At 66.0% G+C, this 9473-nt stretch overlaps 1 protein-coding gene across 3 annotated transcripts in view; it reads right to left on the bottom strand.

The window, feature by feature from the left end:
• Positions 1 to 1496: 1496 nt before the first annotated feature.
• LOC100090292 (amyloid beta precursor protein) overlaps positions 1497 to 9473 on the bottom strand; it is a 30444-nt gene continuing 22467 nt past the window's right edge. Inside the window, exons 9-16 of one of the 3 annotated variants that reach the window (XM_029082033.2) lie at positions 8562 to 8738; positions 8238 to 8366; positions 7670 to 7769; positions 7199 to 7423; positions 5610 to 5663; positions 4340 to 4422; positions 3605 to 3751; positions 1497 to 2778 (exon numbers count right to left, since the gene is read on the bottom strand). In XM_029082033.2, the coding sequence (XP_028937866.1) occupies positions 2677 to 2778; positions 3605 to 3751; positions 4340 to 4422; positions 5610 to 5663; positions 7199 to 7423; positions 7670 to 7769; positions 8238 to 8366; positions 8562 to 8738 (1017 nt within the window). In that variant the 3' untranslated portion in view covers positions 1497 to 2676. Of the gene's footprint in view, positions 2779 to 3604; positions 3752 to 4321; positions 4423 to 5609; positions 5664 to 7198; positions 7424 to 7669; positions 7770 to 8237; positions 8367 to 8561; positions 8739 to 9473 lie in introns of all 3 variants that reach the window. The other 2 variants (XM_029082031.2, XM_029082032.2) reach the window with 2 other exon arrangements.

Raw genomic sequence — 9473 nt, 5'->3', positions numbered from 1 at the left:
CTCCGTCCACGGTCATCTCGGGGGTGAGCCTGTCGGCCGAAGCGGGGGAGAGACCGCCCCCCGGAACCCCGGAACCCCCGGAACTGAGAAGCAGCGTGGCGCAGTGGAAAGAGCATGGGCTTTGGAGTCAGGGCTCATGAGTTCGAATCCCAGCTCTGCCACATGTCAGCTGTGTGACTGTGGGCAAGTCACTTAACTTCTCTGTGCCTCAGTTCCCTCATCTGTAAAATGGGGATGAAGACTGTGAGCCCCATGTGGGACAACCTGATTCCCCTGTGTTTACCCCAGTGCTTAGAACAGTGCTCTGCACATAGTAAGCGCTTAACAAATACCAACATTATTATTATTATTATTAACCCGTGGCGAGGGCTGGACGTCGAGAGGCGGCGCGGCTCGGTGGAAAGGGCACGGGCTTTGGAGTCGGAGGTCGTGAGTTCGAATCCCGGCCCTGCCCCTCGGCAGCTGGGTGGCCGTGGGCGAGTCGCTTCGCTTCTCTGCGCCTCAGCGACCTCATCTGTAAAATGGGGATTAAGACCGTGAGCCCCACGTGGGACGTCCTGATTCCCCCGTGTCTCCCCCGGCGCTTAGAACGGTGCTCGGCCCATAGTAAGCGCTTAACAAGTACCGGCGTTATCGTCGTCATCAGCAGCAGCATCAGCGACCCGCCGGGGCGTCCTGGAAGACAGGCCAACCCCGCCTCCCGCTCCGCCCCGGCACCTACTCACGCGGAAGACCTCGCCCACGGAGCCGAGGTCAGCCCGACGGCCGCGCTTCCGAGACCGCCTCCCCGGGCCGGCCGGGTCCCGGAGTCCAGCCGCCGGGAGGTTTCCGGCCTCCCGTGTCCGGGACTCCGGGTCCCGGGCCCCGGTTCCGTCCCGTCTGCGGCCCGCTCTCCCGCGGCCCCCCGCCGGCGCGGGGACCAGGGAGCGGACGACGACGACGACGACAAAATTAACGATCTCCGTTGAACGCTTACTACGTGCCGGGCACCGTGCTAAGCGCCGGGATCGGGCCGGACCCGGTCCCCGTCCCACACGGGGCTCACCGTCTCAATCCCCCTCGGACCGAAGAGGTCACCGAGGCCCAGAGGAGTCAAGCGACTTGCCACAGGTCGGACGCAGCAGACCAGAGGCGGAGCGGGGATTGGAACTCACGACCTTCCGACCCGGCCGCGCTGCTCGTCCGCGGGGCGGCCGCCGCGCTTCACGGTCCCGGGCGCCGCCGGATCCGGAAGGGGACCTTCCGAGCCCGTTCCCGGGCCCGCCTCCGGGCCCCGAGCCTTCTCGCTCGTTCGGTCGTATTTACCGAGCGCCTACGGTGCGCGGGGCACCGTGCCGGGCGCGACCGAACCATCGGGAGACGCGTTCCCCGCCCGCGCCGAGCTCACCGCGGCCACGGGCTTCGGCCCGTCGCCGTCCCCTCGCCTCGTCCACGACGCGGCCGGGGAGGGCGGGGGCCGGTGGGGAGACGGGAGACCACGACACCGCACCGCCGAGACTCTTCCAGGAATGTGTTTATTTACAGAAAAAGCACGATTTTATTATACAAACCAAAGACGGACTCCGGGGGGGGGCGGGCGGGTCTCCGGTTCCGCGACTCGGACCCCGGATCCCACCGTCCGGGCCCGGGCCCCGACGGGGGGGCCGGTCCCCCCGGCCGAGGGATCTCCCCCGTCCATCCGCCCGGGCCCGTCCTCCCTCGGGGGACACAGTGTAGGAAGCCACGGCTCTGTACAATCATCCGGCCGAAACTTTGGAAGATCCCGGTGGGAGGCCCGGTCCCCCGGCCGTCCGGACCGCCCTCCCCGGCCGGGGCACGGCTAGCGGGGGAGCCGGGGGGGCGGGGGGGGCGGGGGGCGGGCGCGTCCCACGGGGATGGAGACCCGGGGGCCGGCCACGCCGACCGGGGGAGGTCCAGCACCAAACGCCAGCTCAGCAGAAGCAACTTTCCGTACAGTGAGATGCGACTGCGGTGGGGCGGAAGAAGAGACGGGGGCAAAAACCAAAAAGAAACCAACGGAAAATCCCAACAAAAACCCCTCCGGACAATTCCTACGGGACGCTCTTCCCCAGAGATCATTTCACCCTCGAACGCCGAGCGACGGGAAAACGAGGAACGGCTAAAGACCCCACGGACGCCGGGAGCGTCCCCCCACCCGGTCCCCCGTCCCCCGTCGGCCGGTCAGGCGGAACTCCGTTGGGATGGGATTCTTTTTTCTTGTCACAAACCACAAGGATAATATACAACGGGCACCACGTGAGCGGGAGGGAGGCCGGGGAGGGGGCATCGGTCCATGCAATAGTTAAATACAGCGAAACTCTTTACAATTCACAAAAAACATTCAGGAATAATGAAGCGGACGAGGCCAAAACGGGGACCGGGGAGGGGCGGGAAGGAAGGAAGTCGGGGGGGGGGGCGGGGAGAGAGCGAGAGAGAGGGGGAGAGAAAACACATCGCTGATCTTGATGAATTCGGGCTCGGGGCGTCTACTCGAGGAATTCAGTACGGCCGTCGGAGGCGTCAACGAGTAAATAATCGGACGGTGCGTGTCGGCTCCCGCGTCCCGGCCGGAGACACGGTCGCGACGGTCACCGGCCGTCCGACGGTCGGACCGGGGTGCCGGGGCACGGGGCGGGTGGTGGGCGGGGAGGCAGCCGGGGACGGGGTGGGGGGCGTCTAGTTCTGCATCTGCTCGAAGAACTTGTAGGTGGGGTTCTCGTAGCCGTTCTGCTGCATCTTGGAGAGGTGTCTTTCTTCGGGGGTGACGGCGGCGTCCACCTGCGGGCGGCCGGGGGCCGGGGAGACGCGAGCGTCGGCTGGCGCGGGGGGACCCCCGTCCCCGGGACGCGGAGCCCCCCGACGTCACTGGCTTATTTAGAGTCACGCCCGTCGGCCCGTCTGGACCGTATGCTCCTTGTGGGCAGGGAATGTGACGTTGCTGCTGCTGCTACTACTACTACTACTAACGTTGGCGTTTGTGAAGCGCTCACTATGTGCCGAGCACCGTTCTAAGCGCCGGGGTGGACGCGGGGTCGTCGGGTCGTCCCCCGTGAGGCTCACGGTCTTACTCCCCATTTTACAGACGAGGGAACCGAGGCACAGAGACGCGAAGTGCCTCAGTCACACGGCTGACGAGTGGCGGAGCCGGGATTCGAACCCATGACCTCCGACCCCAAAGCCGGGGCTCCTTCCACTGAGCCACGCCGCTATTTAAGCGCGTACTACGTGCCGGGCACCGGTCTAAGCGACGGAGTCGATAGAAGCTAAGGAGGTCGGACCCAGTCCCCGACCCCCCACGGGGTTCGGGCTCTCGACCCCCCCCTTTTCCAGATGGGGTGACCGAGGCACAGAGAAGCGACTTGCCCGAGGTCACGGAGCGGCAAAGCGGCGGAGCCGGGATCGGAACCCACGCCCCTCTGACTCCCGGGCCCGGGCTCCGTCCGCTGAGCCGTCCGATCGAGCAATCCGTCGGCGGTACTCACCGAGCGCTTCCCGCGGGCGGAGCCCCGCGGGAAGCGCCCGGGAGGGTCCGAAACGCCGGACTCGGCAGCCGCCTGGCCCGCCCACGGGGGGCTTGCGGTCGCGGCCGCCCCGACCCGCTCACCTCGACGACGCCGTGATGGATGGACGTGTACTGCTTCTTCTTCAGCATCACCAGCGTGATGACGATCACCGTCGCTATGACAACGCCGCCCACCATGAGGCCGATGACGGCGCCTTTGTTGGAGCTCACGTCTTCGGCGAAGAAGACCTGCGGAGGACCGACCCGACCATCGGCGGCGTCCGCCGGGCGCCGGGGGGGGGAGGGCCCCCCGTACGCCCCCCGGCCGGCCGAGCCCCCCGCCCTCTCCTCGAGCCCCCACCGACCCATCCGTCCTTGGTATCTACGGGGCGCCCGCCGCGGGCGGAGCACTCCGCTGAGCGCCGGGGGGGGCGTCCGATACAACGGAGTCGGTGGACCCGCTCCCTAAGGGGAGGGAGACCGTCTCTTTATTGCTCCAACGTCCTCTTACTAGTACAGTGCTCCGCCCACAGCGAGCGCTCGATAAATACGACGACGAACGAGCTTCCGGTTCATCCTCCCGGTGGTCCCCGTCGACCCGCCCCCGGTCAGCGCTCATTACGGCGCCCGGCACGCAGTAAGCGCTTAACGAACGTAATTCTTCTGGGAGGGGGCGGCGGGCGGCCGGCCCCCTCTTCAGGATGGGGGGCCGCTGCCCCACCCGAGATGGCAGCACCTGGGACCAGCGTTCCCCCAGGCTCACCCGGGACGCTCGGCGGCCGCGGCTACCCGGCGGCCCCCCCCCCGGCCCGCGCTCACCAGCTTTTGGTGATGCACCTCGTAGCCGGATTCGTGCCTGAACTCGGCGTCCATCTTGACCTCGGCGATCTCCTCCGTCTTGACGTTGGTCAGCCCGGAGCCTGAGGGGGAGGGACGGGAGGCGGGACGGGGATCGGGTCGAGGAGGCGTCGGGAAGGACCCCTTTCCGCCCAGTGGTCGGGGAGACGGGCTCCGGCCTCCTTCCCTCCTCCTCCTCCTCCTCCTCCTCCCCCTCCGGAACGTTCATTCAATAGTATTTATTGAGCGCTTACTATGTGCAGAGCACTGTACCAAGCGCTTGGGACGAACAAGTCGGCAACAGATAGAGACGGTCCCTGCCGTCGGACGGGCTTACGGTCTGATCGACTTCTAACGTTCTAACTTCTAAGAATCTAAGCTTCTTCTAAGGGCTCGGTACAGCGCCCTGCCCACAGCGTGGCTCGGCGGATAGGACCCGGGCCTGGGAGTCGGAGGTCATGGGTTCTAATCCCCGCTCTGCCACTGTCTGCTGTGTGACCTTGGGCGAGTCACTTCACTTCTCTGGGCCTCCGTTCCCTCGTCTGTAAAATGGGGACGGAGACCGTGAGCCCCACGTGGGACAACCCGATGGGCTCGTATCTACCCCAGCGCTCAGAACGGCGCCCGGCTCAGAGGAGGCGCTTCACCGGTACCGTCGTTATCGTTTCGTTTCTCCGGGCCTCAGTTCCCTCATCTGTAAAATGGAGAGGAACAATGCGAGCCCCCCGTGGGACAGGCATTGGGTTTAATCTGATGACCTCGTGCCTAGCCCAGCGCTTAAAACGGTGCTTGGCACGTGATAATAATGGCGTCTGTCGAGCTCTTACTACGTGTCAAACACTGTTCTAAGCGCTGGGGTAGGCACGAGGTCATCAGGTCGTCCCACGTGGGGCTCAAAGTCTTCAGCCCCATTTTACAGGCGAGGGAACTGAGGCACAGAAAAGTGAAGTGACTCGCCCACAGTCACACTGCCGACGAGGGGCGGAGCCGGGATTAGAACCCACGACTTCTCAAAAATATAACTCACAGATAGGTCCAGAAGGGTGGCGGGGCCGAGTTCAAATGGCCCAAGAGTACAGATCCCAGTGGAGAGGACCGTGCTGGACGTCTACACAGCTCAACTTGGATTAAAAAGAGCATCCCTCTAAATTCCGGAGAAGACAAACTGCCCTCCAAGCCCCGAGAAAGTCACACGCTGAACCGATGGCGTAATTACAGTATTGATCATTAAGCCGCCGCTGGCCTTCAACTGGGGCGGATCCGGTCGTACCTGGTCGTGTGGTCAAGCCCCGGTCAGCGGCCGGGCGGGCGTCCACGGGCTCCACTGGGCCGCCGGAAGCGAGACGGGGGACAGAGAGCGAAAGACACATGGGGAAACCGAGTCAGCAGCTCTCGGGACCAACAGCGGGGTGAGAGCGTTGCCGGGGGAGGGGGGGTGGGGGGGGGAGGAAAACCGCCCAAAGAGCCGAGGAGGGTCACCTACACCTCAGGGGGAGAAGCGGGGTCGGGAGATCTGGCGGTAAATCCCTGGAGGGCGGGGACCCTCTCTCTTTGCCTTCTCCCGCAGCTTCCCGAGGAGCACCTAGTACAGCGCTCCGCCCACAGTGGTCGCTCAGTAGGTAGGAGGCTGAAGCAACAGGGCCCACACGACCGCCTGACCGAGGCCCCAGGCGGGAATCTTTTCCTCCGCCCGCCGACTGATGTTTCTTCCCCCTCTTCACTCCGTCCTTGTTCCATCTCCCGTCCCGCTACTAAATTCCTCATCCGTCCCCGTCCGATCTCTGCGAGGGTAAGCTCCCAAAGAAGTCTGGATAAACCCCGATTTCAGAGGCAACCGATCCTGTTTTCTCTTAGAAAACAGTAGAGGCTACTTGTTGGGCGGCCCCGGCCGCCCCCACTCTCCCACCCCTTGGGGGGCAGGCCCGGGAAAGGTCACCTCCGCACTCGGTACAGCGCTCCGCACACAGTAAGCGTTCAACGAATACGAGCGACCGACGGACCGAGAAGCTCCGGGTGCTGTCGCGTGGGGAAGACACGGCAGCGGCGCGGTGACAGAGTTTGGAAAGGAAGCGTGGATAATAACGATGGCATTTGATAAGCGCCTACTACGTGCCAAGCACTCCACGGAGCGGATGATCCACCCCACGGAAGAGCCAAAGAGCGGATAATCAACCAGGGCGGGAGACCCACGGAGAGCGGATGATCCGCCAGGGCAGAAGATCCGCCGCTGGTCTGCTGTGTGACCTTGGGCAAGTCACTTCTCTTGCCTCGGTTACCTCGTCTGTCAAATGGGGATCGAAAGCGTGAGCCCCACGTGGGACAACCTGATCGCCCTCGAGCTACCCCAGCGCTTACAGCAGTGCTTGGCACACAGTAAGTGCTTACATGCCATGATCGTCGTCATTATCAGATCCACCGAGTGGACGATCCACCAGGGCAGAAGACCCACGGAGAGGGGACGAACTATCAGGGCGGAAGACACGGGGAGCGGATAATCCACCGGGAGGAAGAGCCACAGAACGGATAATCCACCGGGGTGGACAACCCGCAGAGAGAGGACGATGCGCCAGGGCGGAAGACCCGACCGAGCGGATGACAGACCGGGGCGGAAGACCGGAGCGGCCGATCCGTCGGGGCGGACGGCCCGCAGAGAGCGGACGATCCACCAGGGTGGAAGACTCACACAGCAGTCGATCCGCCGTGGCAGAGGGTCCGCCGGGGGGGAAGGCCCCCAGAGTGGACGGTCCACCCCCCGGAAGACCCACGGAGCGGATAATCCAACCCGGGGAAGACCCACCGTGCGGAGAACCGAACCATCGCCCCGCCACGGATAATCCAGCTGCCCCCGGGACGGCCCACCTTCGTTCTCCGTGTTGGCGGGCACCGAGTCGACGCCGAAGGGGTGCCAGGGCTGCAGGTCGTCCAGGCCGAAGTCCCCCCCTACGGGGGGCAGCAGCTCCACGGCCGTCTTGGTCTCGGTCAGCGAGGGCATGAGGGCGTCGTTGCCGTAGCTGACCCGCGGCTCGCTGATCACGTTGGCCAGGACGTCGTCCGAGTAGTTCTGCTCCTTCTGAAGCAGCTGGTCTGAGAGGCGCCAGCCCAGCCGGGGGGGACGACGCGTCAGCCACGGGGCCGGGGGGGACCCCCGGGGACCCCCGCCGACACGGACGGGCCGACGGGGGCCGACCGATCCCCGCGCCCGACGCCCCCGCCGACACGGACGGACGGGGGGGGACCGGAGCAGCGGCCCGCCGTCGGCGCCGCCTCGGCCGACCCCCGCCCCGCCGCCCGGCCTCGGCGTCCCCGCGGCCCCGACGGCGGGGGGCTCACCGACTTGGTCCTGGATCTCGTCGGCCAGGGCCGGCACGTTGTACAGCAGCGACAGCGACTGGTTCATGCGCTCGTAGATGACCCGCAGGTGCGTCATGACCTGCCCGGGGTCGGCACCTCAGCCACCGCCCCCCGCCCTCCCCGGCCCCCCCGAACACGCAGCCCTGACCGCCCCCCCCCCCCCCCGCCGTCAAACCAGCCGCTCAACCCTCCGGACCGTAAGCTGGCGGCGGACGGGGAACGTGACTTCTCATTCGGTCACGCCGGACTCCCCCAGGCGCTTACTACAGTCCTCCGCGCTGGGGAAGCACTCCGTCGGGACCCCCGACGGCCTGACGGACCGGAAGCCCGTCCTCTAGACCGAGGGCTCGTCGTGGGCAGAGAGCCGTCGGCCAACTGCGCCGCGCCGGACTCTCCCAAGCGCCTAGTACAGTGCTCCGCACACGGTGAGCGCTCGATAAACGCCACTGACGACGTGATCCCTCCGACCTCCACCGCCCAGAATGAGCCCCCCCCCCCCGGTCGCCCCCATCTTTGACCCCGGCCCCCTCCCAGCCGGGCAAGGCACCTGGGATTGGATCTGGGCGGCCTTCTTGGGGTCCACCATGCGCACGTGCTCGAAGTGTTTCAGGGTGTGCTGCCTATCCTTCTGTTCGGCCCTCACGTACTTCTTCAGCATGTTCAACACGTGCCGGGGCTGGGGGTGGGGGGGCGGAGGTCAGTGGGGGGGGGGGGGGGGGCAGAAACACCGTCCTTCACTCTGCCTCCGGCTCCGCCGGGCTCCCACCCGCCTCCGCGCGAGACGGCGGCCGCCGCCCCCGGGGTTCCGCCCCGTGGGGGTCTCCCACCCCTCGCCCGGGCCCGAGGAGGCGGCCCCCGAGCGGCGGCTGACCCGGGGCGGCGTGGCCTGCAGGGCGGTGATGTAGTTCTCCAGGGCGACGCGGCGGCGGTCGTTGAGCATGGCCTCCACCCGGGCCATGTGCGTCTCCACCAGCTGCTGCCGCTCGTTGGCCGCCTCCTGCTCCAGAGACTCCACTTTCTCCTGGAAGTGCTGCTCCCCAATCACCGCCAGTTAAGAAACGACGACGGATCGTTGCGTCGGCCTCCTCTCCCGTTTCCCATCCTCCTGTCTCTCCCCGCTTCGACCTACACCTCGCTCCGCTGCCCGGATCGTCTTTCTACAGAAAGGCTCCGGGCCGGTCACTCCCCTCCTCAAAAACCTCCAGCGGTTGCCCGGCGTCCTTCGCCCGAAACACAAACTCCATCACTCTGGGCTTCAGAGCCGTCCAGCCTCTCGCCCCCTCCCACCTCTCCTCCCTCCTCTCTTCCTCCCGCCCACCCCGCACGCTCCGCTCCTCCGCCGCCCGCCTCCTCGCCGTCCCCCGGTCTCGCCCGTCCCGCCGTCGACCCCTGGCCCGCGTCCCACCGCCGACCCGGAACGCGCTCCCTCCCCGCGTCCGCCCAACTCTCTTCAAAGCCCTCCGGAGAGCTCACCTCCTCCAGGAGGCCTTCCCAGACTCAGCCCTCCCTTTCCCTCCGCTCCTCCTCCCTTCCCCCTCCTCCCTCCCTCCACCTCCTTCCCCTCCCCACAGCACTGGGGTATATTTGTACGTATTTACGACTCTATTTCATTAATGCCGTGCATACACCTACGATCCTATTTATCTCATTTTGAGGACGCCTGACTTTTGGTTTCGTTGTCTGTCTCCCCCTTTCAGACCGTGAGCCCGCTGTCGGGCAGAGATCGTCCCTGTTGCCCAACTGTCCACTCCAAGCGCTTGGTTCAGTGCTCTGCGCCCAGGAA

This window comes from Ornithorhynchus anatinus, chromosome 17 (assembly GCF_004115215.2).
Source record: "Ornithorhynchus anatinus isolate Pmale09 chromosome 17, mOrnAna1.pri.v4, whole genome shotgun sequence".
NCBI classification, from domain to species: Eukaryota; Metazoa; Chordata; class Mammalia; order Monotremata; family Ornithorhynchidae; genus Ornithorhynchus; species Ornithorhynchus anatinus.
The sequence above is the reverse complement of the archived record's forward strand: the minus strand, read 5'-3'. Positions and strand labels throughout refer to the sequence as shown.